The sequence below is a fragment of the Streptopelia decaocto genome, assembly GCF_964273445.1.
Source record: "Streptopelia decaocto genome assembly, contig: HAP1_SCAFFOLD_75, whole genome shotgun sequence".
Lineage (NCBI taxonomy): Eukaryota > Metazoa > Chordata > Aves > Columbiformes > Columbidae > Streptopelia > Streptopelia decaocto.
The window spans coordinates 71,210-91,880 of record NW_028116137.1 but is presented as its reverse complement, the minus strand read 5'-3'; the positions used below and the strand labels follow the sequence as shown (position 1 = coordinate 91,880).

General features: G+C 48.2%; 2 protein-coding genes across 2 annotated transcripts; both read left to right on the top strand.

Moving 5' to 3' along the window:
* Positions 1 to 283: 283 nt before the first annotated feature.
* LOC309452363 (uncharacterized protein) lies at positions 284 to 3,891 on the top strand. Its single transcript, XM_082076997.1, has 3 exons — positions 284 to 568; positions 1,963 to 2,293; positions 2,997 to 3,891. Exons 1-3 carry the CDS (start codon positions 496 to 498, stop codon positions 3,013 to 3,015), a joined length of 423 nt encoding a protein of 140 aa, XP_081933123.1. The 5' UTR covers positions 284 to 495; the 3' UTR covers positions 3,016 to 3,891.
* A 10,932-nt stretch (positions 3,892 to 14,823) lies between these two features.
* Positions 14,824 to 19,246, top strand: LOC309452359 (ubiquitin carboxyl-terminal hydrolase 42-like; the record flags this gene model as incomplete). The annotated part of the gene is made up of 11 exons (XM_082076993.1): positions 14,824 to 15,010; positions 15,454 to 15,564; positions 15,640 to 15,742; positions 15,884 to 15,951; positions 16,112 to 16,182; positions 16,713 to 16,795; positions 17,033 to 17,144; positions 17,399 to 17,539; positions 17,757 to 17,857; positions 18,108 to 18,204; positions 19,169 to 19,246. The coding sequence occupies 11 exons, from the start codon at positions 14,824 to 14,826 to the stop codon at positions 19,244 to 19,246; spliced, it is 1,152 nt and encodes a 383-aa protein (XP_081933119.1).
* Positions 19,247 to 20,671: the final 1,425 nt, after the last annotated feature.

Below are 20,671 nucleotides of genomic sequence, written 5' to 3'. Positions count from 1 at the left end.
CGATTTGGTGATTTTGAGAGAGACAGAAGAAAACATGCACCAAAAATTAGAAAAAAAAAGTCTGAAAGCTTAACAAAGAAACATTTGTAAAGGGAACCGTGGCAAACTGGGCAGGTACCTGAGAGGCGGCGGGAGGCATTGCCTGTGGATTTATTCCTGCGTGTTGAGTCTGGCCGCTCTAGGAAGGGGAGGGGAGAAGACGAGAAGGAGGAAGCGGGACTGCGGAACCAGTAGCCAAACCCGCGCTCCCCCACCCTGACCCCTCCTGTTCCGAGGAGGCGCCGCTCCCAGCCAGGGCGGGTTCCCCGGGCTGCGGCGGGGCCGCCCGGCCGGGTCTGCGGGCGGCAGCCGGACACTCTGGCTTCTGTCCCAAGGTCACCCCGCTGAGCGACAGCGGCACAAGCCCGGAGGGGCTGCGGGAGGGGCGGCTCCCGGTCACCCCCCCGCCCCGTCCCGGTGCCTCATGGCGGAGCTGCCTCCGCTCCGGCCCCGCCGATGCTGCCCGTGCTCTTCCTCCTCCTCCTCCTCGCCTGCCCCGGCAGCTCGGCGGCCGGGCTGGGGATCACAGGCAAGTCTCTGCTCACCGGGGGACAGGGGGGTCCCTGGGTCCCCCCGGGACCGCATGCCGGGTGGGTGGTCGTTCACGCTCCGGGGGTGTCCGTGGATGTAGCACCGCGCGGTTTGGGGTGTTTTGCTGACTTAGGAGCTGCCGAGTTGTCAGTTGCAGCAAGGGCAGCCGTAGCTCAGCAGCGGGGCTGCATCTCGCCGAGCTTCTCCCCCGGCTTTAGGGGTGCAGGACCCTTTTTCCTGACTCGTTTTTGAAGAAGGGAAGGCAAGTCCTGGACTTGGGCACTCCTCAGCCCCATCTTTTCCCCGGAGAAGAACTTTTCAATGAGGATCGGGAAGAGGCTCACTGGCTTTCCCGTTTCTTAATGCCATTTTTTGGCAGTGATCCGATGGGAAAGTGCTTGTTTGTGGGGAGGGCTCCTTGAGCTCAGATTTGTGCCTTTGGTAGAGGGGGAGGGAGGAAAAGGACTCCTGAGTGGGATCGGGGAGTTGTCCCCAGGTTCAAGCTGCTGGCGCTGTGCAGATACACCAGCTGAACGTTTAAGGCAAAGAACTGCATTTTTCGGGTGAGAGATACAAAGGGAACTCATATGCAAATGTTCGGACTTTCTGCTTTTCCATGTTGTTGCTTAAATCCAGAAATAATGAAGCCCCAGCGCCGCTGTTTGCAGAGCTGCTGAGCCAGGGCGGGTGTTGCGGTGCAGGGGGGTGACTGGGGCTGGGCCCCCCGTGCCCAGCCAGCTGCTTGATCACCACCCTCTTTGGCAGGACAGGGAAGAGAGACCATAATGAAGGCTTGTGGGTCAACATAAGGGCAGGGAGATCACTCAGCAATTACTGTCATGGGCAAAACAGACTTCACTCGGGGAAAAATTAGTTTAATTTATTTCTAGTCGAATCACAGTATGGAAATGGGATTCTAAAACCACCTTCTCCTCACTACTCCTTTTCCCCGGGCTCAACTTCATTCCCAAATTCTCCACCTGTGGATGGATGTCTGCTCCCCTGTGGACCTCCATGGGCTGCGAGAGCATCTCCTCCCATTCCTTTTTCAAATGGTCTTGGTGTCTGCAGGGCTGTTTCACATATTCTCACTCCTCTCTTCCAGTGGCTGTCGTACAACAGTTTTCCCCCCTTATTAAATACGTTATCCCAGAGGCACTACCCCTGTTGCCAATGGGCTCAATGTTGGCCAGCAGCAGGCCCGTCTTGGAGCCAGCTGGCATTGGCTCTGTTGGACATGGGGGAAATCTCTGGCATCTTCTCGCAGACGCCACCCCTGCAGCCCTCTGGCTGCTAAAACCTTACCAAGCAAACCCAATACATACAACCGCCTCCCAGGTGCATGGAGTTGACTCTCAGCGGCTGCAGAGTAACATCTGATTTCTTTTTCAGCCCGCACACTTTCTCCATGCTACTCTGCTGACCTCAGGCCAGCATCACAGAGACTCGTCTCGGCTGTGGGCTGCACTGTGCTTTTGACAGTACCACCAGTGAACGCCAGCGAAGTTGTCTTCTGGGAATACAAAACCGGCTCGCAGGAAGGAGTCATCATCAATTATGCTTTTGATAGACCTGCCAACGTGTCTCGTCCCTATGAGAATCGCACATGGTTCAATGAAACGGATTTCTCGCTGCAGATCGTGCTGCAGCAGGGAGATGACCAGCTGTACCGGTTCAGGTCCGAGTTGGAGGCCACAGACTGGTTCCAGCTGACAAAAATTAGGTAATTCTGTCCAGCACAATCCATCATCTTTATCTTTCCACCTCTTTCTGGCATTAATAATGACTAGATAAAACCTATCAGGACAGATACTGAGTGTGATAAATGACCAAGACTCCAATAATTTGCCAAACAAGAGTCTGGTTTATTTAATAGGTGAATTAAGCACATACACCTTAAGTTTCTGATCGACCTCTTTTATTTCCTTGGCTAGCCCTTCTCGCACTCTGAGTCTGTGGTTGGTTGACACTAGGGGTCTTCTCTCACTCTGATTGGTGGTTGAAGAGTTCCTTCTTCCTCAGTGCAGACTCCAGGTTGTTACTGAGGGGTCTTTTCTACCGAGTTCCCCCCCCACTTCCCCCGTGGCAGCAATCTCGGGGAAGGCCACCTTCTCCTTCACGTCACTCCCTCCCACCTTTCCTATCCACATGTGCATATGGTACAAAACAAGTTCCACAACTTTTTACAGAAAACTTAACTATCTTTTCATTTTCTTAAGAGCCCATGCCTTATTTGGTTATATCTGTAAACAACAGCATGAATCACAGCTGCATTTCTCACAATTCCCCCTTTTTCTTTATTATCCCCTTGATTCGTGCTTTGGCCTCAAAGTTAGCTAGCACCTCCCTAGTGGCGGCTAGGTCCAATTTTGTGTTCTCTTTTAAAATCATTAATTTATACCCTGTTCCTTTTGTTGCCATTTCAGGATCTATAGGCATGGCTGAGATTTGCATGCCTTGGACTACTGAATGTATTAACCAAATAAAGCGCGGGATCATACATGGCATGAACAGTAAACCTAGAAATGCACATAGTATCATGAACCCTATTTTCTTCTACCAGGCTCCCCCAAATAAGTTATCCCACCAGTGGCTAGGAAGTATAGAATTCCATTTCTGTACTGGTACGTGTGCAACTCGTTTTATCTCCTCTGCTATTTTCATTATGGCTTCCCCATTATCATCTATTTCCAAACAACACTCAGAAGTATTCCATTTCCCAAAACCCCCCCTCTTCAGCTAAAAGATAATCTAAGGCTACCCAATTTTGGTACACTGCGGCTCTGGTTTGAGACAATTGTCTCGTTATGAGATTCAGTGCCTCAGCTGTGCGGTTGCTTGTTATTTCAATCACTGCTTGCAACCGAATAATTCAGTTTAGCATATATATTGGGGTATGGTATCCCCAGCTTCCATCTTGGGCCCAGGTGGCTGGATCCATACTAGTAATCCTTCTGGGCTTACACTCTCTCCTCTCCAAGGCCACTGTTCTGCCATTTGACACCCCCCACATATCCAGCGTGAGGTAGTGTGCAGGGGTCTTGGTAGATAAAGGTCTGTTGCTGAATTAGTCAGGCTCAAAGGAATCTCAAGGCCGCTTGGAGAAGCAGAGTCTGCTGTGAGAAAGAGGGGCGTTCCTCAGTCAGCGGGGTCCTGGCGTGGCGTGAATCATCGGACATATCATCAGTGAGACTCCAGAGCACGGACAGCCCACGATACTCATTTAGCGAATCCATGCTTGGAGCGTGGACGCGTGATTAGAATATAGTTACGTATATAAGGAGACTTGTTTCTGTAATAAATGGCTTAGTGTGATTCACACTGAATCGACTGGTTTTGCTGAGTCCTTATCTCGCTCTAACAAATGGTGACCCCAACGTGATACTCTGAACGGCGTACCACTGAAGTTGGGGAAAAGCCTGGAGCGGCCCAGCCGGAGGCGGATCAGCTGGACTGAAAACCGGGCGGAGTGTACGGACGCTCCGCGTTAATTGAAGAAGTCACCGTAAAAGGGTGAGCGGCTGGGAGCGGGAGGAGGGGAGAATGAAGTTATGGAGCAAAATATATCCTCGAGGTAGAAGTTATAGTTAAACTCCTCCTGCCTATTCTCTCTATGAGAGGACTTTAATAAGAAGAAAGTAACATATGTAGACTATTAATTCGGTACAGAATTAATGGCTACCCGGGAGAAAACGAGAAGGCTTATAAATGTTAACTTTGGGATGATAAAGGGCAGAAATTATGGAATAAGGTCAGCAATGGAGATGATAAAGAAACTAAATCATTAGTGACTACATAGAAGCTTAAAATTTCCACCTTAAAAGACTTTAAGGCCGAGCGGGCTACCGTTGCCAGAATTTTTCCAGCGTTGCAGCCTGATAACAAACCTAAAAATGACTGTGAAGTTTACCCGGATCGTGTTTTTTGACCCCCTCCCCACTCCATCCCCCGTTGTGCCGTCCCCCCGATGATACAGCAGTCTGGGGTGGGGGGAGGAAAAATGCCGAGCGGGTGGCCTCCTGTACCGTCATCTAACCCTGGTGAGAGCAGCAAGTCCAGAGGATTGGAGTCAGACAACTTGCTCAAAGAACCTGTGACAGATGAGAATGCTAAAGTCGTAAACAAGTGTACTATCAGTCCTTTTACCAATCTGCTTTTACTGTCTTTCAACCCTCTAACTCCTACAAAAGAGCAGAAGGAGTCGCCGGATGAGAACTGGGCAAAAGAACTCTGTGAAAGGTAACAGCTATAGATCATTTAGGACAGAACTATGCGGATTCTTTGAAAGGGGCAGGTAACCCACAACTCCTGGAAGAGACACTAACTGACACACCACAGCTACAGACACGATAAATTTCTGAAATCCTGAGGTAGTCAACAGATCTTGCATATCAAGCTATGAGAGAGGTGTCTGAAACCAACAAAACAGCCAAATAATTTGCAACTGTTAATCAGTGTCCCAATGAGAATTACATGCAATTTATTGACTATCTTCAAGAGGCCATCAGTAAGCAGGTTGAAAACTTAGAAGCTAAGGAAGCACGAGTGTTTAAATTAGCAGTAGAGAATGCTAATGTTTGCTATCAACATGTTATTTGTGAGTTTTACAGTACATATTATGTGCTCCGTGTATTGCCTCTCTGAAAATCAAGCAGCTTGTCAGGAATGTGAGTTAATTGTTTTCAAGCAGGCCTGTGCGTTCCCCCCCCTTCCCCTCTCTCCCCCTCCCTCCCTCCCTGTTCTCAAGGTTTTTACTTGCAAGATGGGGTCAGGAATAATTGTTTTCCGTTGTGTTCCTAAAAAATCAGTATTGGGAGGTGTTTTAAAACTTGGGAAAGCACTCGGAATTATAAGGAAGGAAGATCTTGTAAAACATTGTAATTAGTGGTGGTTGCGGCATAAGTTAAATGATTGGGAATAGTGTCCGGGGAATAGAATCTTAAAGTATAACACCTTGTTGCAATTAATGTTGTTTTTAGGGCGAGAAGAGTGGAGCAAAGTAAATCCCTACAAGAGATCATTAAATCATTTCAGACAGCTGAGAGAGTTAACTGATAACACACAGGTCACAGCAAACTTGTTAGAGTCTGCAAGATGCTTTCCCTATTAACCTGTTTTCTTTGTGGGTATCTGTTTAAGCGTGTTGCAATTTTGGTAGGTCTGTGCTATATGGTACGATAAGTTCACAGTCTGTTAAATCATGAGAATCCATTGACTCAAAATGTGCATTTTGTGATAATTCAGAAGATCATCAGTAATTTAGTTCTTTACTGCGTGAATGTGATGGTAAAATTTTGCGTGTGGTAGCTGTTATTTTTCTCTCCAGCATGCTAGCTTTACTCCAGCATTCAGACTTGCGCAACTCTGTGACAAGCTGTGTCTCATCTCGCTGTGCTGTATTTGGCTTTTCCGTATGTACATCATGTAAAGAATCCTGGTTTTGGAATAACAGCTGTAGCGCACCAGATGAGACACTGAAAGAAAACAAAACAAAACAAAACAAAAAAGGCCTTGCCCAGTACCTCCACCTGGCTGAGCAGTGAGCGGCCCAAAGGTGCAATGCAAAAATTGAGATATTGTCTTAAATTAGTGTGACCGTGATCCATCTGAATATTTGAACTGGGTATTTGGTTTTCACATCTGAGCTCAGTATTTTGGTTTGCATATTGATATTTGGTACCAAAAGAATCTTGTTTGGGGAGATAATTACAAAATGGGAACCGGTTCCACTGCTAAAATTCCACCTTGCTCCCCCTTAGGATGCATCCTTACACCTTAGAGTAACTGCTTGTATTGTTAGAAAAGCATTTAAATTGTTAAAATGCTATGATAGATGTGAATTTGGAAGAGGTTGTATTTAAAAGTTGCTAGAATATTAACTGATTTGGATCTAGGAAAATAGAATAATGGCTTGATGTTTATTATACTGGTTTATACTGTTTTTTGACATCTCTAAATTGTAAAAGGTAAATGGAGCTAAGGAATGTAACTATTGCTGAGCTACTTGAAATTGCATATAAAGTGTATTATGGCTGGAATGAAATGGGAAAACAAGAGACCAAAACATCCCAGGCCTGTGTGCAGCTCATTGTAACTGAGGAGTTTCCCGGAGCCTCCCACTTCGTACCAGCCATTATGCCAGCTGCGTGACCTTGGTTATCTCTAAACTGCAGCACGAAGAGAAAGAAAAACACAAATGGAAAAACCTGGCTGCCTGCTTTTGAAGCAGTGAAAAAGGGGGGTCCCCCCCCACAGCAGAGATGTAATACTGAATGGAGCAGTCTGAGGGTGACGTTTAAAGGCATCCTTAGCAGACCCACAGTTCTAATGAAACTGGAAAACTAAATCAAAAATTTGTTGATAGACTTATTCTGTGGTAATTAGTTGTAAGAGACTCCTTAGTAAATTCACCATGCTAATTTTCAAGGTCATGGGAGAGAACGAAAGAAAGGCCATTTTTTGAGACCAATGGAATGCCAAATTTTGAACAAAGTTTTAATACATGAATTCTTATAGTTGCCAGAAAGTCCTATACCTCTCTTAGGTTAAGATTTGTTAAGTAAATTAAGCTCAAATAATGTTTTCTGAGAATTCTGTTTAGTTGCATGGCCTACAAGAAGCTGCTGGGATGGTGCAGATCTGCTTGCTGCAAGTGAGAAATCTCCAAGGAAATTTCAAATGCTGTATTTCCACCAGTATAAACAGCCAATGTTTCGATAAAGCAAATTCTACACTGATAGATCTGAAACAGGACTTCGATCCGGTAAGGGAAAACAATATCCAATAACTATGACAGCCAAAATGGAGTTAGAAACTTTGAGGAATGAATTTATGACAACCTTACAGGCTGGCTGCATTTGATTGGACTTGCAGATTTGTCTATTTATAGCTACAACACAGAAACAACCTGTGGCTATTGTGGGACAGTATGATGAGATTGCTAGCAAACTGATATACCGACTGTTATATACCAATTGTCACTCTGATCAAGAAAATGCAGGGAATGAATTTAAGTCTTAATAGGCCATGATCCTTTTGTCATATATGTACCATTTGTGAAATGTAATTCTGATTTTTTATTTGTAATCTATGTCTTTATAAATTGCACTAGCTGGTTTTCTTAACAGCACAGCTTTTGGCATGCATAAATGTAAAATGTAAATTGCTGCAGAACCTGCAAGTCTTTAACATCAGGTCATAGGCCATACTTGTATTTGGTCTGATCCTACATACTTGCACAGTTTTTGTTGATGATTCTGGGAAGTCTCATAAAGCTGTAGTGGTTTGGCGTGGAGATAACAATTGGCATCATTCTGTAAAAATTATTGAAGGTTCAACCCAATTAGCAGAACTTGGCGCAGCTTTAAATTACTTAGAGCTTTTTAAGGAGGAACCTCTAAATTTGATTTGTGATTTTGAGTACGTAGTCAAGACCCAACGTATGTATCTGGTTCTGAACTTTTTGTTTGTTTGTTTGTTTGTTTTTATTTAAAAAAAGGGGGAAGTAGGGGAAACACCACAAAACCAATTGTCAAAAGCATTGTATGTGATGAAATACTTTGCAAGCATGACCCAAAACCATGCTAAATCAGAAAGAACCTACATTAGTTATGGTCAAGTCACTAGTCAATGGAAAAGGCCTCATCAGTTGATAACCTGGGGAAAAGGTTATGTTTGTGTCATTACAGGCCGAGGATTGAAGTGGATTCAACAAAGATTCAACGGATGCAGATGGACAGGAGGGAGATAAGTTGTGAGGACTGATTCAGATGTAAGCCATGGATCCCAATTCAGTGTTACAGATGCTCGCAGACCTGCTGGTCTAGAAGCCTATTAGCAAGCAGGTGGTGTACCTTCTGTGGAGAATGGCAATTTGAACAATCAGCAGGAGATCCAAAAGGGTGATATTATGATTAGATAGTTAATGCATAGATAAGGTAAAATTAGGAGATATCTCTACCATAGTAATCTAAGTTTAGCAACTGATAAAGTTTTAGAGGAGTTATTAAGGTTAAGCTATTGATCTTTTAAATATGTTAAGATAACTTAAGATATTAATTCAATTATTAGTATATGCTGATGATATTAAGTATGTTACCCTATAAACTGCGCAGTTATAAATCTTTTAGGAATTTAAGAGAATATATTGTATTAACTTGTCTGCTTATTTTGAATCTATTAAAATCGGGTGTTAATAAGGTTGTCAGAGTAGAATTAAGGTTTTAAGAATAGGCAGGTAGTAGTTTGATCTTATTAAGTAAGGTTTAACTGCATTATATGTAATTGTCATTACGTTGTTAATCACGTGTTCTATGTTGCAGTATATTTCAAAAATGATGCACCGTGCGGTTCAAGGGGCCTGACTAATTCAGGAAAAGAAAGGGGGAAGTGTGGAGGGGTCTTGATAGATAAAGACCTGTTGCTGAATTAGTCAGGCTCAAAGGAATCCCAAGGCCTCTTCGGGAAGCTGAGATCAGAGTCTGCTGTGAGAAAGAGGGGCGTTCCACAATCAGCGGGGTCCTGTCGTGGCGTGAATCATCGGACCTGTCATCAGTGAGACTCCAGCGCACGGACAGCCCACGATACTCATTTAGCGAATCCATGCTTGGAGCGTGGACGCGTGATTAGAATATAGTTCCGTATATAAGGAGACTTGTTTCTGTAATAAATGGCTTAGCGTGATTCACATTGAATCGACTGGTTTTGCTAAGTCCTTATCTCGCTCTAACACAGGAGTATTGGTAACATATCTGAGAAAATGGATTATCTCAGTCCAGATGTTAACAATGGCAAAATCTATCACAGCCAAGTGCGAAATTTGCTTGAAAAATAATCCTTTAGTGAAAAGAAAAGTAGATATGGACAAATTAAGACAGATGTACAACCAGGAGATTATTGGCAAATAGATTACGTGGAACTCTCCAAAACTCGAGGATTCAGATATCTATTAGTTGGGGTATGCACCTTTTCAGGATGGCCAGAGGCCTTCCCTTGTCGCACCAACCAGGCACAGGAAACTGTAAAATGGTTACTAGGGGAAATAATTCCTAGATTTGGGGTACCATTAGGAATATCATCTGACAGGGGACCACACTTTGTTGCTCAAGTGGTAAAGGAAGTCAGCAGATGTTTGGGAATTAAATGGGAATTACATACCCCATGGAGACCCCAGTCTAGTGGACAGGTGGAGAAAAATGAATCAGACATTAAAACGACAGCTTAGCAGAATTTGTCAGGGAGCAAAGAATTCAATGGCCTCAGGCCTTACCTATAGCGTTATTGCGAATTAGGATTAAACCTAGGAGCGGAATGTCAGTAAGTCCATATGAAATTCTGTATGGCAAACCATATGAAGCACCTGATCCAAATCCAAGTGTATATGTAAAAGGTAATCAGGATGTATACAATTATGTGTTGTCTCTTGGCAGGACATTGAATCGACTCAGATCCGTACTAGTGTGGAATCGTCCACTAGCACTTGAGAATTCAGTACATGATATAGAGCCTGGAGATACAGTGTATATAAAGACTTGGAGAGAAGATCCTTTAAAGGAACGTTGGGACGGACCCTACCAAGTACTTTTAACTACATTTACTGCAATTAAAGTTGCTGAAGTAGATTCCTGGATACACTACACCCGAGTGAAGAAAGTCCCAAAACGGTGGCAATCGCAATTAGTGGGTCCTACCACACTTAAAATCACGGCGCAGGATGTCTAGCTTTTATTACCGTTATGTGTTTATAGTAGTAAATGTACCCAGACTGTTTGCTTTTGTGGGGACACCTCTTGAGGAAGGAACAGAGAATGCCTCTCTGATCTGCAAAGTCACTGGAGAACAATTACGTAGGACACGAAGGGGTATAGGAGAAAGTGACAACACTCAAATGCCACAAGTAGTGCAGAGTGTACAGAACCAGGCAGAGAATTTGATGATAGGATTAATTCGAGATTTTGCACAAACCCAGAATACCAGTAGCATCACTGCTTGCCTTCCCATTCCAAAATCGGCTGAAGACCCAATACAATAGGGAATAATATCTACGACCTTACCAGAAATAAATAGAACTGGTAAGATAGTGTGTGAATCTCATACCAGGTTGGAACAAGTGCCAACCAAACAATGGGTAAAAAGTGGACTTGAGAAAAGTATAATGAAGTCCAAAGAAGACTGTATAATTTGTAAAGGAAAAGTGAGCGCGTATCTCGAGCGCGCTGGAGTACTGTGCACACGTGAAAAGTGGACTACCAAGACGGTATATGAAAAGGTTAATCAAACCTATTGGGAATGTAAGGATCAGGATAATCAGAACATAACTGAATCATGGAATAACATGTGGACGTTGAGTATAATACAACAATATCAATATAGTGAAGCATTCCCATGGTGTGTACGATGCTCCAATGTAACAAAAGGAGTAGTAGTACCGTGGTGGAATTGCTCGCAAGTAGTAACCTGCCAAACAGATGTGAAAGAGATACCTCTGTCTATCATTAAAGTCGCAATGATTGCAGGTTGCATCTGTCAGCAACAATTGGATCCAAAAGAAACAATCAAAATAGGCATTGATGGAGACGAATTAGATTGTAGAGGAGCTATAGGTAGCGTGGGACATTTAGTTTGGGCCTTAAGCGATGGAACCTGGACAACACATTTACCGATAGCAGGACCTGTAAGGGAAATTATTTTGGGGTTACCAACCCTATGTCCCATTTGGAAAAAGTCACCCTTGAAGAATAGGCAGGAACTTTTACAGATTAGGCACAAGTGAGAGATAGATGAAGATGATGTGTGGCATGAACCATCAAGCAGTGTTAAATTCGGCTGGGCATTAGAATCTTTCTTTGCACCAATTGCAGCTTATAGAAACAGAGAAATAATTGACAAATTAATTGGGCAGATGGATCGATTGGCAAGGATAACCAGAAAGGTTTTTCGAGATTTCAATATACAATTGCAAGCTACGACCAGAATGACCTTGCAGAACAGAATGGCACTTGACATAATGTTGCTAAAGGAAAATGGCGTTTGCGGATATTTAAAAGATAGGGTTGATCATTGCTGCATTCATATCCCAAATGTAACTTCTGAAGTGGAGAAAGATATTTCCCAATTAACTCAAACAGAAAAGGAACTGCAAAAGGAAAAACAAGATGCAGAGCAGAGCTGGATTGGGGCCTTGCTAGGTAAATTGAACCTGAATTTGGGAGGATGGGTACATTCATTATTGGAAAGCTTATTTTTGTTTGCAGTTATAGTTGCTCTTCTCTTTTTGCTGTATGCTTGTATTAGGCGTCAAATAAGTCAATCAAACTCCAGGAACGATCGCATCTTTACTGTTCTTAGCAGAAATTATATTAATCCACTTTTTGACAACCCTCCAGCTTATAAAGATACCCAGCTATAATTAAAATAATGGAGTGAAAATGCATAAATGCATTGTCTAGGAATAGAAAAGCATTTTCAAAGGGGGGAAATGTTATGGTTAGCTGTATTTTGCTTTGTAAACTGTATCCAAGATTCTTACCTTATCTTAAAAACTATGCAGGTTGTATATGAGTTTCATATTTTAGAGAACTAAAAGTTAGTACTTATCTTATCTTGAGAGGATAAGATGTGCTGAGAAGGTACATTTGCTATCATCCAAGAATTTATATAATTTTGTGAAGAGTGCGCATGTGCTGTGATGAAAGGTGAAAAGTACACTAGTGATGAAGACTACTTACTTCATCCTGAAGACCCCCAAAACGACCACCAGAGGACACTGCGCATGCTTAGGGTAGTTCCAAGGTGTTGCAACTGATATTGTGAAATAATTGTGTAACCTAATGAATATGCAGTATACACGTTGTAACTCTAATGAATATGTATGTAACCAAACTGTATAAATGTAGTAGAGTTCAAATCAGTGGTCGAAGCCAGTTTGGGTGCGAACCCCTGGTTTCCCAGCGCTGAAATAAAGCACCGCATATAACTACGCCCGTGGTTATGTGTCCTTGAATGATAACAGTACCAGGTTTCTTGTGGCAGGTCAGAGCTGGGCTGGTGCCACAGCTGGGGTGGTTCAGCCCAGATGCGAGGCAATGTCCTCAGCCAGGGACCTGACTGGGGGAGCTGGAGCTGTCAGTGCTGCAGGAAGAGCTGTGACACGGATGGAATGAACTGCCAGGCAGGGTGGCAGAAGTGAGTTCATCAGGTCTCAAGGACAGCAGCCGCCAAGCACAGCAACAGTCCAGATCAGAACTCAGTCTAGACCTGTAAGGCAATTCAGGGGCCCCATAATGAGCTGTTACTACTGCAGGAACAGTTAAACGAGAAACAAAGTCACTGTGTGGCCACTGATGAATTTAATAAGGGAAAGCAGCGATATTCTGTGTCTCTTGTCCTCCTGCAGGTAAATAATGGAAAGTGGCTCAGTGATCCCCTCCGCCAGTTCCCTCAGAACCCTCGGGTGTATCCCATCTGGCCCCACAGACTTGTGGGTTTCCAAGTGGTGTAGCAGGTTGCCAACCATTTCCCCTTGGATCATTGGGGCTTCACTCTGCTCCTCATGTCTGTCTTCTGCTTACAGGGGCCGGGTACCTGGAGCACAACTGTTCTGACTGTTAAAGACTGAGGTGAAGAAGGCATTTAGTACCTCAGCCTTTCCACCTTTTTCACCCCCCACCACCTGGATTCCTCCTTTTGTGCTCTGCCCGCTCCAACAGTTTGTCACTTGGTTATATGGTCAGTTTATCCTCAAGCCACTGAGAGCTTCTGTAAGCGGTGAGACAGCACACAAAGCCCATCCCCTCTGCTGCCCTCCCTTGGAATTCCCTAGAAATCTCTACAAACCCACTAAAGGAGCAGCTTCACTGCTGTTCAGATCAGCCAGCCAGGTGAACACGGGGCTCTGGAACATACCACAGGGCAACAGGGCAGTCCCAAGGGGACATGAGGGCAAAGGGGGACCTGGAGACACCTGAGAGCACCCAGGTGCCCAGGGCTGAACTGGCCTGTTCCTCCCAACGGGACATGCTGCCCCTCGCTCCCCAGGCGCAGGGTCACAGTGGGGCCCTTTGTGACCTCACATGGTGACACCCACTGCCCTGCCTGTGCTCAGCGCAGCTGCAGCCCCAGCCCACACTGTCCGGCAGGACGGTGACGAGACAGGGTGCGAGCACGGAGCTGGCGAGAGCCCCCGAGCGTAGCCCACGTCTTTCATTGAGTTTGAGATTTAGAGAATCCTTTTGGTTGGAAGCGAACCTTTAAGATCATCGAGTCCAACCATACCCTCACTTCAGCTGCCCCTGGCAGACTCCCCTCTGCCCCCGGCAGCCTTGTGCTGAGGACTCCCCAAGTGCAGCCCACGTCTTTCCCGGCTGCCCTTGGCACAGTCGTGGTGTTTCACCAAGTCTTTCCAATTCCTCACCCATACCTCTTTCCCCAAACCCACGAGATGGCAGACAAACACCTCACCTGCCCCGTGGTGGCCCTGGAGGAGGACAGGGCTCCCCAGGAGAGCAGCTCTCCAGCAGAGCCCCAGGAGCTGTGCATGGCCCAGGACCTGGAGATGGGTGAGTGAGGGGCCCTGATTGTCTGGGCAGGGTAGGGGCCAGCGAGCGCTCCCTGCTCAACACCAGGACCACGTTTCCCTGCACGCTGGCAGGGGGGTTCCACAGGTGTTGGCCATGATGCTGCCTGAAGTCCAGGGCTGCTCCGAGCTGGGAGCCGGCCCCAGCACAGCCTCTGCTGGCAGAGGGGACCCAGCTCCTGCTGCAGGGCACGGGCAGCGAGAGGCAGCTGGGCAGGCAGGAGGCAGCCGTGCTGTGGGACGGGGACCTTTCCTGCCCGTCTGAAGCGAGTTCCTCACCCGCTGCACTGGGGGCTTTCCCCGTCCTGCCTGGCTCCAGCATCGCAGCCCGTCTGCCGGGCACCCTCCAGCCCTGACACGCACGGGGAGACTGTGCCGGGGGATGATCCAGGTCAAGACTCCAGAGGGAAAGGAAGGTTGCTCAGGGCACAGAAGTCAGAGTGTAGAGTTGTTGCACTTTTGGCAAAGTGAGCAGGGGAACATGCTGTTTTCCAAAACTGCTCCTTGACCAGGAACTTTCAAGAGCAGTGTTAGGCTTCCCCCAGTTTTTCTGTGTGGGAGCTTAGAGCTTGTTTTCCTGGGTGCTCCTGTACAGAACTCAACTTTTAAATCTGCTTCTGTGCAAGAACATGGACTCATCTCTCTTCCAATGTGGTTTCTTGGCAGTTGTTGCTGAGGGAATGGCTCTGCCGCAGAGGATCCTCTTTCCCCCAGAGAAGATTTGCATGGCCTGGCAGCACAGCCAGAGAGCTGGAGCAGGACTGCACAACCTGGGCAACACGTGCTGGCTCAACTCTGTCCTGCAGTGCCTGACCTACACCCCGCCTCTGGCCAACTACCTGCTCTCTGGGGAGCACAGCCGGGCCTGTGAGTACTTTTGGCAACATTCCTTGTACATCTGTTGAGCAGGGCCCAAGGGCTTCCAGAATCTGGAAGCCGATCTAGGAGAAAAGTGGCCCTCCTTTGTCAGCTCCCTGAGTTGGTGTTCTCGGAACACTCAAGCCTAGAAGCAGCTTGTTGTATCTGGATGTGTTCATCTTCAGAAAGGCACCTCTTTCTATCCCAGGCTCTTGGTCCCTGTTCCTGCAAGTTAAACTCCTTTGCTTATTGCACAGAAAGCTTCCGTCAGTTCAGCATCCCTCTGAAGAAAGTTTTCTGTGCATTAAAATGTCCCGGGCTTGTTGGGACTTGGGCACCTTGGGAGGAATGGAGAATTCTTAAACTGCAAGACCTCCATTAGGTTTCCCATCGCTGTGGATATTTTGCAAACCTCAGGAGCTTCCCTCTCCCATTCCTCCCTCCCTCTCCAGGTCGCCGGAAAATCTTCTGCGTGATGTGCAGGATGGAAGAGCACGTTCAACAGGTCCTGCATTCCTCAGCCAGTGCCATCGAGCCTTGGGCTGTCGTCGATGTTCTCACACGTGAGTCCGTGCAGGTGCTGTGACATGATTGATGCCATTCTTGTAGGAGAGAACTAGTAACTTCTTCTTTCTTAGAAATAGGAGAACATTTCGAGCATGGCAGGCAGGAGGATGCCCACGAGTTCTTACGCTGCATCGTGGATGCCATGCAGAGAGCTTGTCTGAGAGGAAACAGAGAGTAAGCAAGCAAATTGCCCAAGCCCTTTGTTCCCAAGCCCTTTGGAGTCCTTGATGTCCTCCCCTCAAGGAGAAAGCCCAGGGCTTTCAGACAAAGCCAGACTCTGGGAGGAGATAACTCCACCTTCCCGTTGGTTTGCAGCTTGGACATCTCCTCTCAAGCCACTACCATCGTCCATCAGATCTTTGGGGGCTTTCTGAGATCCAGAGGTACTTTTCCACAGCTATTGCTCTCCTTGGAATTGTCTGTGCCCTCCTGTCTGCCTGCAACAACAGCCGATGGTGTGATTGGTGCAGTGGGTGTGAAGAGGGTAACCCGGCACAGTCAGTCGACTTCCCCTGTTGCTGAGCATTTCCATCTGCCTTCCAGTCACATGCTGGAGCTGCCAAGCGGTGTCCGATTCCTACGAGGCCTTCCTGGATGTTCCTCTGGATATCAAAGTAAGAGAGTTTGTAATTGTGCTTCAAGATGTCCCAAGGCCCCTGTAGCTTTCCAGATTCCACACAGTTGGCTTAAGACTGTATCTGACAAGAGAGGTTGGTGGTGGGCAGGAGGTGGAATGGACTGTGTTCTGCAGAGGCCATGGCAGGGGTCATGGTGCTGGTTTCAGCTGGACAGGCACACGTGCCCCTCTCTGCACTGTGACGTACCCTCCTCCTTCTTCCCTTGCCCTCCCTCAACACCCGTCTGGCTCCCAGGCTCGTGGGGGTGTTGTTTCCATCACTGGTGACACCCATACCATCGTAGCTGAACTGTGCAGTGCCACAAAGAGGTGGAGAACCCTGGCAATCCCTGGGAAATGAGGGAGATGTTCAGCATCACACCCTCTTTCTGCCTCCTGGGCGCTGCTTGCAGGTTCACAGTGGGTGTCCTCAGCGTCATCAAGCTGGTTTTTTTGCGTAAACTCCTCGTAACTGTTTGGGTGTGGGAATTTCCCAGAGCTCAGGGCTCTCCCTTCTCACTCCTCCAGGCAGCCACATCTGTCACCGCAGCTCTGGAAGACTTTGTGAAACCTGAGCACCTGGATGGTGAAAACTGCTTTAAATGTAGCAAGTAAGGCTATTATTGATGATGTATTCATACTGGATCCTGTGCGAAGGTGTCATTGAGCAGAAGTCAGCTTTTCACATTGGATTAAGGCACAGTAATGAGACGCAGGTTTTTAAACATGGCATTATGGTACTGAATAGCCTTAAAAGAGCACAGGGATGTGTGAGACAAGAAAGGCTGTCTGGCCTTTGGGGGAAAAAATGGTGTGTTTCAGCCCTTGGCTCTGTCCTGGCTTTCAAGGTGTGACAAGATGACGGCCGCCTCCAAGAGGTTCACAGTCCATGGCGCGCCCAAGGTTCTCACGGTGTGTCTGAAGAGGTTTGAAGCTTTCACCGGCGACAAGATCAGCAAGGTGTGTGCACAACTGGAGTGCAACGTGCTCTTCCTGGAGCGGGTTTCCCAAAGCTGGACGCTCTGTCGCAAGCTGCTCATGTTGAGATTTTCATGTTCCCTTCTGGGGACAGTTCCTGTGGGAAGACAAATGTGTCCTCTGCTCCCACAGAGCTGCTTTGGTCCAGATGAGTTTCCTGCCACCCAACTCATGACATATTGCTGTGTCCTGAAGTGTTCCAGGGTCATTGCTGAGCCCTCCTGGTCTCTCTGTAGGTTGTGGAGTATCCCCAGTACCTGGATCTTCGCCCGTACATGTCTCAGGCAGCCGGAGAACCGCTCCTCTACTCCTTATATGCCGTCCTGGTGCATGAAGGTGACAGCTGCCGTGCAGGACACTACTTCTGCTACATAAAGGTGAAAAGCGACTTCCTTCTGAACAAAGGAAAAATGTATCCTGGGGAAAACTGACTTTCCTGGCCGTGTTACTGACAGCCAAGGATTTGAGGGGAGAAGGTTTCCTCAGGGGCTGGAATGCATATGTTTTGAACACTTCTGGTTTGGCAGTTTTTGGCCTGTGTTTTGTGGAGAAGCCGTGCCATTCATCTCCAGATATCGACGCTTTTCTTTGCAGGCCAGTGATGGACTGTGGTACCACATGAATGATGAGACTGTGAATCTTTGCAACAGTGACACAGTCCTCAGGCAGCAAGCCTATTTACTGTTTTACATCAGGTAATCACAAGTTTAAACTGTGTTCAGAACACATTTCCTTTTCCTGGCTTTGCTATTTTTCTTCTCATCCTCCTGAGCGTTTCTGTCATAGCAGACAATTACTACCTGCATTGTTCAGCCCAACCACATTTCCCATTTGTGGTCTTAGTTGCATCTTCTCCCTGTCATATAAACTGTTCCAAGAAAATGCCGGAACTCAGAGGAGGCTGCAAGAACAGCCCTCAACAAAGATCCCTCTTTTTTTCCCCAGGTGCTCTGATTTGGAAGTTGGACAAAGGGCTTCTTCCTCACCAGCACCACCAGAAGCCCGTTCCCTCCTCAGTCAGCGGGCGGCCGGCAGCAAGCAGGTGCGTTCTGTGGGACCGCAGCATCTGCCCCATAGGACTAAGGCGGCTGTGGGGAGGTGGTCAGGGCACCAGATGGACAGCGGGTTTCTTTTGGGGATCTTGGCAGCGCTCTCTTTTCCCTCCCACGCGGCAGCTTTCTGCACAGTTGCAGCACGGCTCCCACGCCCAGCATCCACCTGGATCCATCCCATTTGTCCTCCTTGGCCCCTCTGCAGCCTCCAGGAGCCTTTGAGAGGCCCTTAGCTGTCCCCTCACAGCTTCTGGGGGTTCCCCACTGGTGGGTCCGGTCAGGAGGAAAGGGCAGGAGCTTCTCACAGCTCTCTTTGCAGGACATGGTGGGGGGCATGGAGGACTCTCCAGAGGACAGCAGCTCATCCGCACCAGCCATCACCAGCCAGCAAAGCCGGGCAAGAGCGCAGGAGGCAGCTGCAGGCTGGCCGTGCCCCGTCTGGCCAGCCAGGATCAACAGCAGCTCCTCCGTGGGCTCCTGCTTGCGTCACTTCTTCCACGGCTTTCTCAGGCTGGTGTTCAGAAGGAAAGCTGCGTGCCCGCTGCGCTGTCACCCCCGTGAGCGTGTGCTCCACTCTGCACGAGAGGACAGCAGCAAAGAGGAGCAGGGATTCAGCCCTTCTGCCCCCTGCCAGGAGAACGGTGCCAGGGAGAGGCCCAGGAGCAGATCCCCGCACTGGGGCAAGGATCTCCGCAGCTGGGTTGTGGAGACCGGGGACTACGAACACTCAGACAGGAGGAGGGGGAGAACCAGTCCCCTGAGCTGTGATCCCACTCACAGGGACGAGGCAGCTCCAAGACCCTCCGATGGCAGTGCCCAGCCTGCACCAGCACCTCCAGTGTCCTCCACCAGCAGCTCCCAGTCTCTTCCTGCCACCAGAGCTGCTCAGGGGCAAACCCGGCCAAGGCGGAGAGATCGGAGCAGATCCCCGCGGTGGGACTATGATCTCCGCAGCCGGGTTCTGGAGATCACAGACCAGCATCGCTCAGCAAGGAGGACGAGGAGCTGGAGAACAAGTCCTCCACAGTGTGACCGAGCCCTAAGGGATGATGCAGCTCCAGGGCCCTCCAGCGGCAGCTCCCGGTGTCGTTCTGCACCCACAGCTGCTCGGGGGCAGACCCAGCTGAGGCAGAGGGAGCGGAGCAGATCCCCGCGGCGCCGCTATGATCTCCACAGGCAGTTTGTGGAGATCACGGACTGTGACCCCTCAGCACAGAGGAGGAGGACAAGCAGGAAGGCTTCAGTGCCCTGGAGATGCAGATGAGGAAAGCGGTCGGTGGTGACGGGGGCAGATTGCAGCCTGGATGAGGGAGGACACAGCATCTGACGCCTGTGATGCTGGAGAGGAGGAAGAGGAGGAGGAAGAGTCCAGGAAGCAGCAAAGCTGCCCCAGCAGGGACCGAGCTGCCCCAAGGGCACCAGCAGCCAGTGCTGCCTGTGGCAGGAAGAGCTCATAGAGCCCTTCCAGAGCCACGGGCAGCTCTGCCGGCCGGCCCGCCTGCCCACAGGCCCTGGAGGAAGAGCTGAACCTGCGTGCCACGGCTGGATCGCTGCTCAGAAACACTCACTGGGCACCAGCGGGCAGAAAAGCCAAAGACACGGTTAAAAACAAACTCTTGTTGGCCTCGTGTGTCTCATTTATGGGATGTTTGCTTCTCTGTGGGTTTTGAGGCAATTGGAGAAATCCCCATTCTGAGAAGTCTCTGTGGTGGGTTTTGGGAGCTGTGTGTTGTGTGTGCCCATCTTGCCGTCCCTTCTGTTTCAATGTGGAGTTGTGAGGAGCCATTGGAAGGGGGAATGTTGTTTTTGGAACTGATCTGGCACCTGACCCCAGCAGGGGAAGGACTCAGAGACATCAGCCTACGAATCCGTAACGTAAAACAAAGTCCATTTGAAATAATCCCGGAATCCAAACTGATTACTGTATTTTAAAAGTTAATCTAGGGGGAAGGGTAACCAAAGAGCCAGGAATCCATATTTTGAATAAACCAATAAGGTTAGAGGGTTGTCAGAATTAGATGAATGAGACAGGTAGACTGCGGCAAGCAGTGGGTGGTCTGTAAACCCTGCAGTACCAGCCAATGGGGAGCAGGGGAGGGATGTGCAGCTGGATCGGTGGATATGTAAGCGGGGGGTTTTTGTCCCATTCCATGTGCCTGTCTTTGGGTAGAACACCTGGTCTTGCCAAATGGTTTATAAAATACGCTTTGCTGAGATGCTGCCCGGGCTGTTCTGTTGGCGAGGCGATTGTTTCCTACAGCAGGATTTGCAGCAGAAGTTTGGCAGGACAAGAGGCCCCTGCGGTCAGACAGCACAGCAGACACTGGAACGTGGGGTCACGGGCACCAAACCCAGCTCGGGCGGGAACCAAGAGGGTGCCCTCGTGGTCAGGCCCAAAGCGCCACCTGTAGCATCTGCCCGTCCTTCTGAGTGCCCAGAGCCTCCTTCCTGGGGCCA